This window comes from Eucyclogobius newberryi, unplaced genomic scaffold (genome assembly GCF_026437365.1).
Source record: "Eucyclogobius newberryi isolate DKJ021-1_F unplaced genomic scaffold, fEucNew1.0.hap1 SCAF_2, whole genome shotgun sequence".
In the NCBI taxonomy this organism is placed as follows: domain Eukaryota; kingdom Metazoa; phylum Chordata; class Actinopteri; order Gobiiformes; family Gobiidae; genus Eucyclogobius; species Eucyclogobius newberryi.
Window position 1 is genome coordinate 10949765 of NW_027315834.1, and position 18585 is coordinate 10968349.

Here is an 18585-nt window from a genome sequence, read left to right on the forward strand (position 1 = left end):
GTCTATAAATCATTTAATGATTGATGATGATTTAATGACAAAGAGACCTCTGGATCTCTACTTTTGATGACACAAATCTGGCCAATTTTGAGCTTGATGTTTTTGTGAGGATCAGAGGGAGAGGATTCACTAAACAAGTGTGACTGAAGCTGAATACAACTCCAGGCATGTTTTGTCAATGGAGGAAAGTAAAGGTGCACTTTGACCTGTTAGCCCCGCCTATTGACTCTCTTCTCACTCTGATTTTAAATAATGATATAAGACTAAACCTGAGACAGTCACGGGAAGTTTAAGGCCGTTTGCTCTGTCTCTTTCCCACAGTTAGCGGCTTTTACAAAGTGAGTGACGTTTATCGTGTTTTCTTGGACTTATGTGAATTATACTCCATAAATATAACAAAATACTAAAATTAAAAGATCACATTACAGTGACCCACTTCACTCTGCAATTTAGGCTTCAAACAGGGCAAAAAAACACCGCTCTTATGGTGCATGCGAGTCTGTTTGGAGACTCTTTTCAACCTCGCTATAATTAATGATAAATAATTGCATATCAGAGAACATCAAACTAAAGTGTTCAGAATACAGTTCTCTGAATGGACCATTTTCCAATTTCCAAAGTATTGTTCCCAACACTGCTTCTACTAAAATGATTATGTCATTTATTATTTTATTCCGTTAACATCAGCACCATTTTTCAGTAATGGGGCTCCAACAACACATTTTCTGTGTCTCAGCCGCTTCCCCTGCTTTATTTTCATAAGACAAATTAGTTAGAAGCATGGCTATAATGAACTTGATACTAACAGATACAACAACAACAATACAGGGTTCAACGAGAAATTAAAATTAGGTGTTGAAATAATCAAAATGCGTCCAGTGAGGGTTTAGGAAATTAAAAATAGAAAGAAAGAGAACGATTATTAAAAGTTGTGTGAATGAAACAAAGCACCGGGGAATAACAAACTAATTGGCAAAGCAAGTACCGATGTGTTCCGTGCTGCCGGTGAGTGCGTAGTCAAAGTGGAGTGTGCAGGCCGGTCCCGAGGGGCCGAGCAGAGGCGTCTTCATCTGTGCTGGGGTCTTCTGCTGTCCCGCTGCCTCCGCCACAAACAGCTGCACCTCTGGAGACAACAACTTCATGTTTTTAGACTGACTTTAACATCGGCCTTGGGACTGTGGGTGGAAAACTCTGGCATATTCACAGACATGTTTATTGCTAGGCCTTTTCCCCTGAAATTTCAATAAATTAAACTAATAAATGCACCTGTGGATGTTAGGTTTTGATCCCTCAGCCAGCCCTGAGTCCCGACGCTGGAGTCAGTCCAGCCCTTATGGCCCTCTGGATAAACAAAATCACCTGCAACAGAGAACATCAAAGTACTTTATATGCGGCAGATACCAGTAAAATACTATTAGAAACAAGTCAGTATAATCCCTCAGGAGTGGTCTATCGCAGAGACCATTTCAAAGGACAGGACACTGATTTCAAAGAAGAGATGTTTCACCTTCATCTGAAAGTCATGTCCAATCAGATTCTAATGAACATCTGTTGTCTTGAATTCAGTTCTTTTTTGTAAGCCACAAATTCCCAACAGCAGTCGCCTCAAAAGATAATAAATATGCCAATATAAGGTCATGGTACACTTTATTGTTGCTATAGGGAAATTGTCTCATACATGTGACCCAACCTTCAATACCCCTGGGTAAAACCTGTCAGGGGCCGCTTAGCCCGAGGACCAGCTCCAGATCTTGAGCTCGGCTGGACGATTTTCCAAATGTTTTAGTTTTAGGTTTAGGACAGTGGTTCTTAACCTGGGTTCGATCGAACCCCAGGGGTTCGGTGAATCAATCTCAGGGGTTCGGCGAAGGTCAAGACACACATCCGACTCATATGATTCGTGATGACACGCCCCGCTTGGCCTATCTGTCCTGCAGGGAATTTGGTGCGCTCAGTAGTCGACTAGTGACTGTCGTGATGGTACGTCCTGTGATTTCTTTCTTAATATTTTACACTGAATAAAAGCCTACTTTTCAGGGCAAAGTCTTGGTACTGACCTGGCCCCAAAAGGGCAAAAAAGGAAAAGTCACACTGATTGCAGTAAATATTATTATGTTTTGTTTTGTTTTTTTCTGGGAAAATCATGTTTTGATGATTTTGTTCTTTGAACACAGGGATGTTGATGCATGGTTCATTTATACCTATGTTTTGAATTTTGAAAAAATCATATTTTATTTTTCCAATTAAGAAGGGTTCGGTGAATGCCCTGATGCAAACTGGTGGGGTTCAGTACCTACAAAAAGGTTAGGAACCACTGGTTTAAGAGAAGGCCCCACACGATCTGAGATTTAAACCAGTGACCTTCTTGATGTGAGGTTTGAGCCGCACACAATGGACACTGTTTTATCATCCATCATAAACTTCATTAAGAATACAAACCGCACTGTCGACTGTTTGGAATTAATCGTATTATAGTGTGATGTTAGATGAATTATAGCAAAAATGTATACACAAAAGTCAAATTATGTGTAATATTGTATTGGGAAGCTTTGCTATTCTAGAAGTAAGAGAAGTATCAAATAATCCAGTATTATTTAAAACAGTGGTTTTCAAAGTGGGGGTCGCGAGGCGTAGCTCAGGTCGCGAGATGATTTGGAAGATGTCATTTTAAAATCATGGCATAGTATTTATTCTATTTTCGATTTGAAGTAGTATATTTGAGGTAAACATGAACTTGAGATGATCCCGGGTGGTCATTTCGATTAGCGGTGAGGGTCCCGGATCAGCTGCACAGTTAGTTTTAGGGAGCCCTGGTTTAAAATACAAGGCAAATATCAGCTGACCACACGTGTTCTCGTCCTTGGCTGCGTCACAGTCCTCCTTGAAGTCGCACATTCTCTCTGGGGAGGTGCAGGGGTGAGGAGGGGGTTTGGGAATTTTTCCTAGGCTCCCGGTTCCTTCATAGCACAAAACACATTATTATGAGATACATTTGATAGATGAATGAGTTTGTCCGTCCAAAAAAACACAAAGAGCGATTTTACCTGAAGAGACTTTGCACTCTGGAGACAAAACAATGCTGTCGATGCCGATGCCTCCATATTCAAAGTCTCTAATGGCAGCCATGATTAAGATCTGAAATCAAAACCCGCTGAATTAAACACAATTAAATACATTATCCATCCACTGTGGGGAAGACAGGAGCGCTGATTTGGACACAGAGCTCGTCAGATCTTAGAAGCTACTGGCTCAGTTCTTGGATGGGAGACCGCAGGAATGCCAGGTGCCACAGGGGGCGGTAGTGCACGTTCTTGTTGCGTCCTGTGGTAAGACACTTCACTCACATTGCCTCCAGTGTCAATGCATGAGTGAGAGTGAATGCGGGACAACAGATCCGGTGTGTCATGTATGCTCATTAAGTGTGTCGACCCAATAAAACAAATAATAATACAATGATTATTACTAAAGTCACAGTCCTTTAAAGTTTGTCTCTTACTTAAATCTCTATATCAGATTATCGTCATACTCATTTTAGTGAATTTCACCCACTTCTCGTAAAAGCTATTCAAATGTTTGCAGCTTCTCCCGTTGGGTACAAGCAGGGAATTGATTTCAGTCACCAAACCTTACCTGGAAAGTGTCGTTAGAGACGATATCCACCTCGGCTCGCACCCACAGGTCTCCCAGAGCGCCGCCTCGCTCCCACACGGGGTAAATGTTTTTGTCCGCTACCAGGACCGTGAGACCACCGGAGCGCGGCCCAAACTGGTGCGTGTACATCACCATCTGCAACGTGATGAAGGTGTGTGTGAAGAAGGCCTTTAACTCAGAACCGTAAGCGGCATCAGGGATGAATCGGCGGCTCGTACCCTGCAGGGGGCGACGTCCTCAACTGGATCCAGGAGTTTACTTTGAAAAGCCGCCCAGTCTGTTTTCAGTCCAGACTCGGGGACGGTCACGTACAGGAAGTGACCTGTCACGGTACATACGAGACACAATTTAGACCATTTTGAGTGTTGTTTTTTGTTTTTTAATACAGATTCAGACACTTTGATGTTGATATTTGAGTGCATTAAGCTAAACTAAAACGTAAATAGCACTCTCTGTTGGCATTTTGTGTCAGTAAACCCTAGTTGTATTGGTTTAGAATTAATTTACTGGCAAAAGTGGTGCTACTTTATATACCACATGCAATCTGTGTTTTCGCCATCATTTTTTTTTAAGGCTTTAATGTCCCTATAATTAAAGTTGAACAATGCCTTAGATCCAGATTAACAATACAAAACAAAGAAAAGGATGCGGGTGAAAAACTTGAAATGTTTCTTTGATTTGGATACAAGTGACAAATATCACTCACTGTAATATACCAGGGCTATTCAACATAATTTCCCCAAGGCCAGATTTTTCGGAGAGCCAAATTAGTTAATACAATAAAATAACAACAGATTAATTTATTCATTTTTGAACCAGGACTAACCCAGAATCAAAACAGGTCTAAAGTGGAATCAAACAAGGACTAAACTAAGACCAAACCAGGTCAAAACAAGTGCTAATCCAGAAATAAACCAGTAAACGAGATTTATTTTTTTGTTTAATATTTGGAAGAAGGGTCTTTGGCCGAATTAAATCACTTGAATGGCCTGATTTGGCCCACGGGCCTGATGTTGAATACCCCTGTACCGTGTATCTATTTATTTTTTCATTTTTAAAACTTTATCTGGCGGCTCTGCGCTATTTGACCGTGCCGTTTTAGAGTTAGGGTTAGGGTTAAGGTTAAGGTTAGGGTTAAGGTTAAGGTTAGGGTTAGGGTTAGGGTTAAGGTTAAGGTTAAGGTTAAGGTTAAGGTTAAGGTTAAGGTTAAGGTTAGGGTTAGGGTTAGAGTTAGGCTTAGCCATGAGGCTATATGGCAGTGCCGCGGTTCCTGAAACTGCTGGGCCATTTGACCGCGCAGCGGCTCTGCAGCCATGGCCTTTTTTAAAAACATAAAATAACAAGAAAAACATAAACCAAACAAACATATTCAAAGAGAAAAAAAGAAAATTCATTTTTTTCATCTTCAAAACATTATTTCAATATGATCTTGCAGATGATATATCACCAACCTCTACAAAGAACACAAAAACTACCATATAGCTGCGTGTTTTCTTGTTTGAAATATATAAGAACAGACACATTTCTTTCCAGAGAACCTAAATTTCACAATACAAACTGTAACTACTCAGAGATATTGAAAGTTTCTGTACCTGTGGCCGTGTTGTTGGAGTGGTCCCGGCCCGGCCCTCTCGTCGGGTCTGAGTTGGAGATGTTCCTCTGGTTTGTCAGGACCCACTTGAGAGGAGACAAAGACCTGAGGTCCCACATGTTGCACAGTCCCTCCTCAAAGTCACAGCGGCTGTACTCGTCTGCAGACAAACAATGGGAAGACTACATTTTAAACTCATTTTAAACTCTTGCCTAAAGCATTCAACGGCTTTAAGTCCTTTTGGTTTATGGCGCCAAAACTGGGAAAAGCATGTTTCAATGTTGAACTGGGAAAAAAATGATTTCTCAGTTTTTTTTTTTTCCTTGTTTGATTTTTTATCTCACCTTCATATCTTTCCTTACTTTTTTCAGGTCATATTTTATTAAATCTTTTTTTTTTTTTTAATTAAACATTTTAGTCAGATGGTGCAGGAGGCATTGGATTTGGTCTGGACCTGGTTTGGAGCTGGTCTGGTCTTCAGTCGGTTGAATGCACCGTGAAGGAGGCAAAAATGTTTGAATGAGAAAAAATACGATTTGAAACTTGAAAAGATGACAACAGAAGTTGAAGGTGAAATAATAAAATCTAATACCTGAAGAGAAATTACATATCACGTCTTTTTTGTCTGCTCAAGTTTAGTAGAGGGTTTGTGTGTGTGTGTGCGCTCTCACCACAACTCTGCTCGTCGCTCAGGTCTCCACAGTCGTCCGTCCCGTCACACACCAGTCTCTGCTCCACACAGGCCTTGTTACTGCACGAGAACATCTCACAGCCAGTCTCAGAAGGAGCTGCACACACATAGATCAATCAATCAATCAATCTATCAATCAATCAATCAATCAATCTTTATTTATAGAAGTGATTCACAATTAAAAAAAAAAAAAAAACACTGCCATTCCACTCGTTGATGCCTCTGGGAAAAAAGCAATTCGAAAGAAATGGATGACACAAACGGCCCAGACGATGACGGACCGGATCGACACCGGAACTGACATATGGACAATGGAAAAAAATCACACAAGGACACAACTTGGAATGGACAAATTTTGGGGGAAAAATAGAAATAAAACTGGACTGAATGTGATTCTTATTTGGGTTATTTTGGACCTGGTGTGCCTTAACTTTTCTTTTCTTAAATACCCTATTTTTCTTCGAACTTCAGATTTATCCATTTTGTTTTTACCTTCTGGTCCTGCCCTGTCTGCTTTTGTTTGTTCTGTGGTTTTTTTAAACTGTGAAACAAACAAACAAACAAACAAACAAACAAACAACAACAACATAAAACAATGTAAAAATAAACAGTACAAACTGTATTGTAATGCTTCATATTGGTTATTTTAACATTGTAAACTTGTCCCTTTGTTTAAATGAGTATTTTCCATTAGAAAGGACACATTGGTTGATTAGGGACAACACACTAATGTGATGAGATATTAGAGCATTAGAGCAGTTTGTCAGCTCCTGGGACGGGACCACACTTTTTAGCACTGCTCTGGAGCAGGTGATTTCCAATCAGACCAGGAACATTAACTTTATTGGGAAATATTGTTTTTATCCCCAAGAGAAATTACAGTCAGAATAATTGTGATTGTAATTGTGTTCTATTGTTATTTCTGCTTGTTGTGCATCAGAGTTTCACGTGCAGCTTTACAGAGCTCAAAAGGAGTAGGATGGGAAAAAACAGACTGTTGTTGTGTGAATGCAGCTTCCTTAGTTCTTTGTTCTGCTCTGTCCAAAAACGCCCGTAAGAACAAGGTCTTTGTTGTAGGTGTGACTTGATCTTTTGTGGTTCATAGTTACTCCATATATAGTACTTTCATACTTATATTGCTTGTACTGATTTGAGTGCGCGGTACTTTGTAACTTGTATTGACTTGAGTGTGACTTGAACTGTTTACTCTGTGTATTCTGTGTATTCTGTGTATTCTGTGTATTCTGTGTATTCCGTGACTTGAGTGTGACTTGAGTGCGCTGCACTCTGTGTACTCTGTGTATTCTGTGACTTGAGTGTGACTTGAGTGTGCTGTACTCTGTGTACTCCGTGTATTTTGTGACTTGAGTGTGACTTGAGTGTGCTGTACTCTGTGTACTCTGTGTATTTTCTGACTTGAGTGCAACTTGAGTGTGCTGTACTCTGTGTACTCTGTGACTTGAGTGTGCTGTACTCTGTGTACTCTGTGACTTGAGTGTGACTTGAGTGTGACTTGAGTGTGACTTGAGTGTGACTTGAGTGTGCTGTACTCTGTGTACTCTGTAACTTGAGTTTGATTTGAGTGTGACTTGAGTGTGACTTGAGTGTGCTGTACTCTGTGTACTCTGTGACTTGAGTGTGCTGTACTCTGTGTACTCTGTGACTTGAGTGTGCTGTACTCTGTGTACTCTGTGACTTGAGTGTGACTTGAGTGTGACTTGAGTGTGATTTGAGTGTGCTGTACTCTGTGTACTCTGTGACTTGAGTGTGACTTGAGTGTGACTTGAGTGTGATTTGAGTGTGCTGTACTCTGTGTACTCTGGACCTGCACGTACAGGGCAGAGCGCAGTGTTGAAAGTGCAGCTGGTCCAGGGCCACGTCGGCGCTGGCTCCGACTCGTCTCTCTGAGTGAAACACCAGTCTGAACGTGGACGAGATCCTGCCCACAAAGACAGTGGCCTCTCTCCACCCGCGCACGCTGCTGGGCTCGGGACGCCACAGCACCGCCTCCTCATCCTCGTCACGGTAACGCACTGATGCCCAGAGAGGGGCGGGGCCGAGATCTGTCAAACCTGAGGACGCAGGAGCAGCAGGTAACAGAGAGGGAAGTGTGAGAAGGGAAGAAAAAAATAATTTATCTGATCGTTCTTAAAAGGGATGAGATTATATACAACTTATTCAGCATTATTAGACACTGCATTTAAATTAAATAATCAACAAAGTATCTTTCTTTGAGTGCAGCATGGCACTAGCACATGTAAAAGGACAAAGGGGAATCATGTCGATAATTCCACAGGTTGATACAAATATAACATAACATGTTTTTTGATACAGAAAAAAACTAAGTTCTGAAATTAAACTAATTCAAATATCAGAACATAGGACGTATCTGGACCAGTTTAGTTACTGTCAGAGGAGAGTAAGCAGGCCAGCCAATGTACTCAAGAGTACAGTTACTTTATTGATACTAGTAGTAAGCCAAGAAATTACTCACAAAAGTGTAAACAGTATTTGGGAAATGTCTACTCAAGTGAGAGTAACTCAATGTAAAATCTGATTTATAAGTTAACGTAACTGAAAGAACAAAACATCCCATAATGCAAAAAATCTGGGACTGGGCCACAAACATGAGAAGAAAAACATAAAAACACAACTTTTCAAATCACTTTATATAGGGCTGTATAATTACTCGAATGGATAAATGCAATTCAATGACAAAAGTGTTTAATTAAAAAATAAATGTAATTGTGTGTGATATGTTTGCTCGTTTTACAAAGAGCCCTGCAGACAATATGACAATTATGAAAATCGTAATTTATAATAAACATAAATACTATAAACTTAAAAACACCTGCAACGGATAAAACAAATAAAGAAAATGAAAAAAGTAAATATATATAATGATGTATAATATTTCATAAAAAATAAATAAACAATTTTAATAAATACAAAATAAATGTATTTGAAAAATAAATAAATGGCCCACTAAAACACATTGGAAATACTGGTGCTGTTTACAGGTTTATTTCATTTTTGTCAGTATTTATTTTGCTGCATCATTATTATTTAGTTCTATTTAGTTTTTGAGTTTTTGTGTGTGAATGTGAGGTGTTGTTGCTAATTAAAACATAATAATAGCTAGACGTGGTGTACCTGAATCCCAGATGAAGTATCTCAGGCTGACTTGACATGTTGGAGCAGACTGTTTGAGCTCTGGTGAGACTAACATCGCTCTGCTGACCTGCTCCGACTTCACCGCAGTCACCGCCATGAACCAGCCTGGAAAACACCACACGTTTCCCCCATCAACAAGCGCCATATGTTTAGCTTCGTAGAGTAAGACAAAGAAGGACTGAACTGGACAAAAAGAGGGGCAGAGGTCATTTGTAATTTCCTTTATGGATCAAGTTTAAGTCTGTACCCTCTTCTCTCACAACTTTGATATTTCATGTTTTAAGATAAGATAAGATAAGATATTCCTTTATTGTCCCACATGGGGAAATTTCATTGGTGCAACGCAGGTAGATACAGAGGTAGATACAGAAGAACAGATCACTTATAGGAAGTCTGAAAAACACTTTCAGTAGAAGATCTCCTATAAATAAATAAAAACTCCCATAGACAAATAAATAAATACATAAATACCATTGCATGTGATCACGACAGTAATTGCACATGAATATGTGTCACGACAGCACATGAATTGCACATGAATTCCAACAGCAATTGCACATATGACAGAATTGCACATGGTTAGGTCAGTATTGCGAGTGTTCAGTACTACCAGTGTTTGTTATACAGTCTGACAGCAGCAGGAAGGAAAGACCTGCGAAACATTTCCTTCACACAGCGAGGGTGGATCAAATTTTATAACTTTTACTGTATAATGAATATTGGCTATTTCAACATGAGTAATATTTATGCTTCTTACTGAACACAAGCTGTGCAATTGCAAACAGCATTCAAATCTATCTACAAAAAGAGGTTAATATATTACAGAATCAAAAGTGTGGGTATAAATATAGGGCAAAATAGTACAAGTTTGACCTGTGGCTGTTCCTATGGTGTAGTCTGAAGACGGCCCAGTGTCCATGAACCAGTCTCCTCTCTGACGTCTTTCCCATTTGTACGGCGCGTCCGGGGTCCCGTCTGTCCAACCGCAGTCGCCCAGCTCAAAGTCGCACACAAACGGCTCCCCCTTGTAACCTTCAGGGACAAAAGGAAAAGGATGATTCTGCTTTGAACATTTGAGTGGAGCTTTCATCATTTCCAGGGGCAAATCAAGGCTATTCAACCAAACTGAAGGTCTCTTTGTTTTTGTCCTACACTTTTGCCAATCCACTCCAGGAATAAACCAGAATTAAACTAGGTCTAAACCAGTACCAAACCAGTACCTGGCCTAGAATTAGAATTAAACCAAGATAGTTTTAAATAGTTGGAAAATTGGGCCAGATCAAATAGTTTTGAGGGCCAGGTTTGGCCCACGGGCCTTAAGTTACATATGTCCACTGTAGATGCTTGACCCACTACATTTGGCCTGACACAATAATTACAATATTGACTAAAAGGTCAATAGATAATAGTTGGGACTTTTTGGCTCTTTGTAGTGGGGACATTTTTCCTTTTTGTGTATAAGATCTTAGCTTTAGAGAGTTAAAAGAGGTAATGTATGACACATTATAATGACTAAAGCGTTTCATACTGCTTACTGGGATTCTGCAACTTTAGTTAGTGTCAGTGGCATAAAACATGGTTTTAATATTATTTTATATTGTTAATTTGATGTAGCAATGTATCAAATTGTGTCTTAAATCTAGCTTTTTATACACATGTATTATACTTGTTTGCAGATAATACTATTCAGTGTCTGTTAGCATTAGAATACTTTAACATGTGTTTAGCACTAGCTCCTCACCACAGTCCAGCTCATCCTCACAGTTGGTGCAGTCACACACAAAGTCACACTTGTTCTCTGGAGCCGTGCAGCTCTGAGTTTCTGCTATAAAACCTGTAACACAAAACATATAGAGACACTTTCACCTCTCAGTACAACACATTATTCAGTGAGGGCTCTTTAGATTATACCCAGATGCCCTTCCTAGACTGGACAGATTATTAAGAATTACTCGGGTTACTGAATTACTCGAAACCCGACAAATCTGTAATTCAACCTTAACCCTAACCCTTTGGACTTAACTCTAACCTGTTAATTAAGTAGTTACGAAGCCTTAATAATTCAAAATGTAGTCTTTGTTCATGTTTTATCACAGCTAATTAAGGTGTAGTTATTATAAAGTCGAACCAGATGATGAATTTCTATTTATAAAGATTAAATTAAATTAAAACCACACATGAACGACACTGACCTAGTTTTAGTTAGAGAGTTAGAGTTAGGTTGGAGAGGCTGTTGGCACACACTGGCAGCCACATCTCTGTCTGTCAGCCCCAGGGCGGATTCCCACCACTTTGTGCATGAATATAAGCAGTTTGTGCTACTTTGAAAAAAAGCCAGAAAAGCAAACTCAAAGCAAACTTTCAATTCCTGATAAAATGCATGTCTTTTGTTTTAGCTTAATGTTTGTTCATGAAGCTTTTGTTTAGCTCAAATGAACTTTACAGGGAAAATGTGGAGTGAAAGTAGTTTCTCTGTTGTTGCTGCGACAGTGTAGAGCTTAGCTGGCTAGTTAGCGTTAGCTTGTTTGCTATTGACAGTTGGAGATTCAACTGCCGCATAACTATTAATTCCCTCAACAAACGGACTCAGAAACATCTTATTTAAGGAGAGCAGGATAATTAATTCAGCATTTGTAATGTTGTGATCCCAAAGTCTGTATCAGTGATAAATTTGATCTGCTTTCCTAATTTTTTTTAATTGATTTTCTTTTTAGAGGTCAATTTCAAACTAAATAATGAGCGGTTGTAGACATTTGTTAGTAGATTCTAGCAGCTCTTTTACATTACAGTTGTGTTTTGCACTCTTCCAGGAGAAAATGTCCCTTCTCACTGTTAAAATTCAGGCTGATAGGATGTAATCTGTATAACGTTACAGTTTTTGAAAGAAATATCCCAAATTAGGAAGCCACAAATGTAGGACCTCATCATTACTTGTTAGTGACTGGCTCCACAAACATATTAATGTCAGGGCTTGACGTCCTGACAACTGACAATAATCACACCATTGGAGTTGAAAGTTGGCACAACTTTCTGAGGCTTTTAGTGAAGAAAAAATATAAATCACTTTTGCATGTTTGTGCTGCCAGAAAAGCTGTTGAACTTTGTGCCAGTTTTGTTTCATATGAACAGGTCCAGTAGTTACAGATAAATTAATCATAAACCAGGTAAACAAATCTGCAATCTGACAGTTAAACAGCAAAGTCGTAAACCTGACAGCGATAAGTTCTGGGGATTTGAAGCTCAGCCATGTCCCGGGTTTTTTACAGCGCGACCGTAATATTCTACAAAGCCACGCATTCACCAGGTTACTATGACGACCAAAACCCCTCTGCCAGCTTTATTATGAGGTGGTTTGCAGGATGAGGGTGACGCTGGCCGCCCTTTTGAACACTCATATCTTTATCACTATTATTATTCATATGTTATTACTACGACAGGCAAAATGCTTTTCAGATATTAACTCTGTCTTTGCTTTTTACATTTTGAGCAACTGTGTGTAAAGTAATGTCCTGTTTGGATCAATAAAGTTTGTCTACATAAAGAAATATCATTGGCTGAATCAACTGAAATTAACCGTGATTGTGATGTTAAAGTTATGAAAAGGTTATTAATAGTGACCAAATCATAGAGATATAATTTAAATATGCTCCAAAGACTATCAATGGGTTCTAGAATTTATTCCGTATCAATAAATAATTCAAAACTAAGAATGATACATAACGCATAAGGAATATGTAAAGGGTGCTGAATATTGTTTATTCAAATAGTACACTCAATTATTAAGCTACACGATCATGTCACAACTGGAGGCTGGAGTTATTATTTTTGAAAAATGGATACTATCGCATTTTTTTAAATGTGCTAAATTAAAATATACTCAAATACAAAATTATGAAGTGTAATCTCCCAAAACAAAAGGTACAAAGTGACATTTCTGGTTAGTTTTATGGTTCATTTATGTTTTGAGCTATATTTGAACCTCTACAACACACATTTTAGCACATTCCTGATGCTTTGTAAAAAAATAACATTGTCTCAAAATGTAGTCACAACACGGGCCTTTAAAATCAAATCAATTCTAATTGTCTAAAGTTGTATTTGCGCCTTACCCCAGAGAGTAAAGAGCAGAATGAAGAGAATCCTCATCTTTATCTTGGCTCCTCCATGAAGGACCTGGGCCTCTGCCTCTGGAGATAAGGCCTGGACTTTAGGTTTACCCACAATGCACCTGCGAGGAGCCATAAACAGGCCGAGGTGATGAAACAGGTTCCCACACCTTGCTTGAAATGGTTTCCCATTACTTTCGATAATGCAACCTTTTCCCATTTCTTCTGTCAAATACGATGTTAGTCTGTGGCAACAAAAATGATTTGATTTTCTTTGTTTCTGGTGGTGACTCTTTTAACACCGGAAAATATATGAATGTGCTAGTTTTTTCAGTCAGATACTTGATAGTCATTTGTGAGACATAACTGCACCATTTAACTTTTGGCTCTGAAAAACTGCACACTGTAGTTCTTTCTTAAATACCTGATGTTTTTGATACATCCAGGTAATATGGTTTGAATAAAATATAAGCACAGTTCATTTAAATTAAATTGCTTGTTACTGGACATACAGACAATTCCCTTTAACAAACAAAAAAAAAACTCAACATATTTTTCCATGCATTTTCTATTTGCAAAATGGGCAGATTATGTTTCCAGGACGTGTGGGTCACAGAAGAAAGGAATTTCTAGGTGCAGTCAGGGGTCAGAGGGCATCCGGTTTGGGGACCACAGGAGCTCATCTCTGCTGTTTGCAGATGATTTTGTGAGTGGGAAGCGGCTGGGATGAGAATCAGCACTTCCAAATCTGGTTCTCGAGGTGGCTTGCCCTCTCCAGGTGGGTGGGGATTCTTTGTCCCAAGTGGAGGAGTTCAAGTATCTCGGGGTCTTGTTCACGAGTGAGGGAAGGATGGAGCGTGAGATTGACAGGAGGATCGGTGCAGCGGATGTAGTGATGCAGTCGCTGCATCGAACTGTTGTGGTAAAGAAGGAGTTGAGTCGAAAGGCAAAGCTCTCGATTTACCGGTTAATCTACGTTCCTACCCTCACCTATGGTCATGAGCTTTGGGTAAGGACCGAAAGGACAAGATCGCTGCTCCTCCACGTCGATAGGGCCACGCTGGAGGGACTATATCTCTCGACTGGCCTGGGAACGCCTCAGGACGCCTCTGGGTGAAGCGTCTGGGGGTGAGGGATGTTTGGAAGTCCCTGCTTAAACTGCTGCCCCCGTGACCTGGGGTAAGAAAATCAGGCCTGTGGGACAATAAACAATATACGTTTGTGTGTACAATGTGTGCTAATCGGTGCTAATCTCCAACAGACAGTAACTTTTCCAGCATTGTGGAAAAAGAAAAGCAAAAACAACCACTCATTTTTGTTACAAGTCAATTTTTTAAACCATTAGTAATTTTAATAATTATTGTGACATTATCATTATCGCAATTATTTGGGTCATAATAATCCACACATAATGTCAATGTCGTCCCTTCTCCAGGGTCAAGTTATCACGGTGAGAGAAGGCTGCCTCCTTGTGGTCAAACAAACACATTACTTCAGCTCAAATACCTAGAGAAATAAATAAAGTCCAAATACACAATACATTGAAGCTTGTTGAATACTTCAAAGTAGCAAAGTCGAGTCATTTGTAACGCGTATCATTATATCTAAAAACAATGTATTCCTGGATTCAAAATGAATTCAGGAGTGTTGAGTGAAAAACACAGACATGAGAGACATGTAGGAATAAAAACGTTGAGCTTTATATTTAGAAGGACAAACACTTTAAATTCTCGACACAATTGTTAAGTTTGATGACTCTAAAACAAGTCAAAATGTCATTGATTCACAACATCACATTCAAGTTTACAATGAGCTGAAACAACTGCCAAAACATTACACAAATACCAAGAGAGGCCAAAAAAGCACTGTATAAATGTTATGTATTATTATTACAGTTATCAAAGTAAATTATTAAAAAACCAAAAAACTACGTTTTAATATTTTTTTTAATGGCAAAATAATAATAACAATAGTCATTTAAGCCTTGTTGATCTTCAGACCTTCACAATATTCAGCTAAATATTTGATTTTCGCCGTTTCATTCTGATTAAACGCTACAATTCTCCCTAAAGGTGTAAAGTCTTGGTACTTTCGGCAGTTGTATCGGTCGAGTTCTGCATGACATCTTTGAAGTTTGTCCAATCCGGTCCACTTCAGTATCCGTCGTTTGACCAGGTCACCTCGTAGTCGGGATATCGCTCCTTCAGCTTCTCCGTGGCGACCGCGTGGTTCGCCCGGCCGTATCCCTGGGGTCAAAAAGAACAATATAATAATACACACAAACGCACAGACTCCCTTTCACTAACGCTCATGTCAAATAAATTACTTAAATGAGGGAAACATTTACATTTTAAAATTCTTACCAAACCAGGGTTCGTCGTTAAGTGTAACCAACGGCTAGTAACACCGTCAGTTAAATTAGCCACGGTAACAAAATAAATAATTGAGGGATGGCGGAAATAACTGCTTTCTGGACATTGCTTACTATTAGCGCATTTAAACTCCTAATATTAAACATTTTTTGAAGTGTTTCGACAAAATTAATAGGAAACTGTAAATTGTGTGTATATATTCTGTCAAAGTATTTAGTATAAGTTCATTTTTATCTTATTTACCGGTAGTTAGCCCAATTTGTAAATTCACTGACAATGGCAACAAACCTTTTTCTAATAGCGATTTCTGCAATTTACTTGGAAACACCGCAGTCTTGAATGTGCCATTTTTGTGTAGAAAAGCCATTATCTTTATTCATAAATGTACTATCAAATCACTGAATCAATATTCTGGCACAGTGACAACTCAAGCCAGCGTCCTTTCTCCTCAATTCCAATGCAGTACGTGTGAATAACTGCCTCCGTTCTGCTAAAACAACGCTGTGTGCGGTCTTGGCGGCGCGTTTCGGGAGTTGCGTTTCGTACCATGGAGTAGCCGTAGACGTGGAGTTTCTTGGCCTCTGGCTCGTGTCTGATGCGTCCTCCTCCGACGCACTCGCAGTCCAGAACGCCGTCCTTCTCCAGCTCCTCCGACACCTTCTCGTAGATGTCCGCTGCGGATTCGACAACAGTTGGGAGTGGGTGACATGAAAACTTGGAAGGTGGAGGATCTCGAAAGGCCAGAACTGCCCCCAAAAAAATTCTGACATAAAATCACACTTTAGGCCAAGAAGAAAAAAAATTGTGTTTTCGGTAAACCGACCAAGCTGGATTTCAAAATAATGAAAACCTGAGCTTAAACATTTTATCGCATATTTATTGGCCGTACGTTTCGAGAATGTCAAATTGTGAGAGCGAATCCAAAAGCTGCGGGAAAAAAATCGTCCGTGGGGATGAAAATCGCCACGCTTTTGATAAGTTTCGTTTTAACTACGGACGCAACAATGTTTGCAGATGCTCTATTTGGTCAGCGTGCAGACCGCAGCCATGGCGATATACTCGCCCGGTGTTTCAGCGATGAAGTTATTTGGCTTGACTGTCGAAAAGTGCTCACATCATCAAGTGATAATAAGAAAAACATTGAATGTAGAGCTCACCGAACATGCGCGCAGGGTGACAGCGCCGCGGAGCACGGCGCGGACCACAACAGAGAGGTAATTACCAAAAAGTTGTCTGCTAATGGCTCTTTTCCTGTGGTTGGACTAGTAGAGAGGTAGAGAACTATTTGATTCAATATCTGCAAAACAATACGGCCACACCAATGCGAAGTGCTCACTTCTGAGAAAGAAAACTGTCTGCAAAACCTGTATGAGGATTTTAAAATATAAATATTTTTTTATTAAAAAAAATATGACCAACCTACCTGGATTTTTTTTTTCAATATACCGGAAACACACAATTTATTTTATTTGGCCCAAGTAATCTTCCTCAAGTTTGTGACCAGCTTTACAAAATTGTACTTTCTGAAAGACAAAAAGTTAAAAATGACAAAAATAGCCAGAGAAAGGGTTTACATGCAAGTCTATTTTCTGGACGATCGATTAAAGGATGTAAAAAATCTGTAGAAAATGTCAGGAAGTGACATAACACTTATTCCAGTCAAAACTTTATGCATAATTTACAAAAAAAATCTACTTTTTTTTACTCTTACTAATATAATGTAGTGTGACGTCATCAACTACAAACAGGAAGTGAAATTAAAAACCAAAGAAATGTGCTATTCAGTGATAACATTTTTATATTGTTCAGCAAATTTCGAAATTTATTTTAAAACTGCATTTTAGGTCAATGAGTCGTCCGCCCTGTCAGAGGCACTTTAAACAAAAAATACTTAACGTTGCATCTAAAATTGTCACGAATATTATTTTTTTGCTTCTCGCGATGATATCGTGACCGGAATAATCGCGATTCTCGATTAACCGCATAATCGTGAAATCCCAAATAAAATAATGAGTTTCTCCATTTCCAGAGAGCGTGTTGCACTGACCGTGGTACTCCGCCCAGCCGTAGCCTCTCACGATGTCTATCTCGGAGTCGTCGCCCTCCTCGCGGCTGTGCACTCGGATCAGCACGTACTTGAACACGCCGGACGGGTCGATGTCTGCCCGCGGGACGTTGGCCATGAGAGCCGCGGCCCTCGTCTGCGTGCACATGACCGGGGCCGTACAAGCCGCCTGCGCGAAAACGGCGAGCAGACAGGCGAGGAGTAACGGCGCGGGGGAGGTCCGGGGAGGATCCGTGTTCGGTAACGGGGAGTTTTACGTTTTAAATCGATTGCGGGAACGCTCTTTTTCCGTTTCTCATTCAACGTGCGTGCGAGGACTGGACGCTTCCGGCAACAATGCGAGAACTTCCGGTGAGTTTTGGCCTTCAAAATAAAAGCACGAGAATGACAATTTTTTTCATGATTATTATTGTTATTATTTTTGAGAGACTTTTGAATACATTTATTTATTTGTAATTTTACTATTATTATTACCATTATTATTATTATTACCATTATTATTATTATTATTATAGTTACTATTACTTTTACTATTGTTGTACAAAAGACTCTCTGAAGAACCCGTTTGGTCCAGTTTGTTTGTCATTGTCATTTCAGTAGTCATCCGATTCTTCATTCAAGCGATCAATCAATCAGATCAGGGAGGAATCAGAGAAGAATCAGAGGAGAGAGAAAGAAAGTAATCCGTGTGTGTACCTGTGAGGTTCAATAAGACTCCTGACCCATCTCCTCAGTCTTTTCACTCACCTGAACATATCATTGCTGTCCTGACCGACACCCTGCAGTGAAGGCTAACCAGTATCCAAACATCTAAAATATCACATTACAGTCCTCACTACAATCTATGGTCCTTTGAGCCCCATCTGAGCCACCACTGCAGTCAATATGTTCAGGCCACATGGGAGAGGACCTGCTGAGGAACGTCTGCAGAGCAC

At 39.7% G+C, this 18585-nt stretch overlaps 2 protein-coding genes across 3 annotated transcripts in view; both read right to left on the reverse strand.

Annotated features, from left to right (window-relative positions):
• The window catches only part of mamdc4 (MAM domain containing 4), a 51908-nt gene extending 38560 nt beyond the window's left edge, over positions 1–13348 (reverse strand). The window contains exons 1-13 of one of the 2 annotated variants that reach the window (XM_072454533.1): positions 13217–13344; positions 10849–10941; positions 9981–10139; positions 9087–9212; positions 7769–8005; positions 5914–6030; positions 5244–5402; positions 3870–3973; positions 3631–3786; positions 3045–3135; positions 2844–2957; positions 1267–1359; positions 986–1123 (exon numbers count right to left, since the gene is read on the reverse strand). In XM_072454533.1, the coding sequence (XP_072310634.1) occupies positions 986–1123; positions 1267–1359; positions 2844–2957; positions 3045–3135; positions 3631–3786; positions 3870–3973; positions 5244–5402; positions 5914–6030; positions 7769–8005; positions 9087–9212; positions 9981–10139; positions 10849–10941; positions 13217–13253 (1624 nt within the window). In that variant the 5' untranslated portion in view covers positions 13254–13344. Of the gene's footprint in view, positions 1–985; positions 1124–1266; positions 1360–2843; positions 2958–3044; positions 3136–3630; positions 3787–3869; positions 3974–5243; positions 5403–5913; positions 6031–7768; positions 8006–9086; positions 9213–9980; positions 10140–10848; positions 10942–13216 lie in introns of both variants that reach the window. The other variant, XM_072454534.1, reaches the window with a different exon arrangement.
• Positions 13349–15191: 1843 nt separating this feature from the next.
• phpt1 (phosphohistidine phosphatase 1) lies at positions 15192–17994 on the reverse strand. The gene is made up of 3 exons (XM_072453585.1): positions 17633–17994; positions 16132–16259; positions 15192–15459 (listed from the first exon to the last, which is right to left on the reverse strand). The coding sequence occupies exons 1-3, from the start codon at positions 17796–17798 to the stop codon at positions 15367–15369; spliced, it is 387 nt and encodes a 128-aa protein (XP_072309686.1). The 5' UTR covers positions 17799–17994; the 3' UTR covers positions 15192–15366.
• Positions 17995–18585: the final 591 nt, after the last annotated feature.

Bases quoted from the DNA above. Each gene is read 5' to 3' on its own strand.
- phpt1 (XM_072453585.1), bottom strand. From the start codon at position 17,798: ATGTGCACGCAGACGAGGGCCGCGGCTCTCATGGCCAACGTCCCGCGG. The intron at 16,260-17,632 runs GTCAGTGCAACA...TCGAATCCGCAG, and splicing joins CGGCTGGGCGGAGTACCACG to CGGACATCTACGAGAAGGTG. The intron at 15,460-16,131 runs GTACGAAACGCA...TTTTGACCCCAG, and splicing joins ACGTCTACGGCTACTCCATG to GGATACGGCCGGGCGAACCA.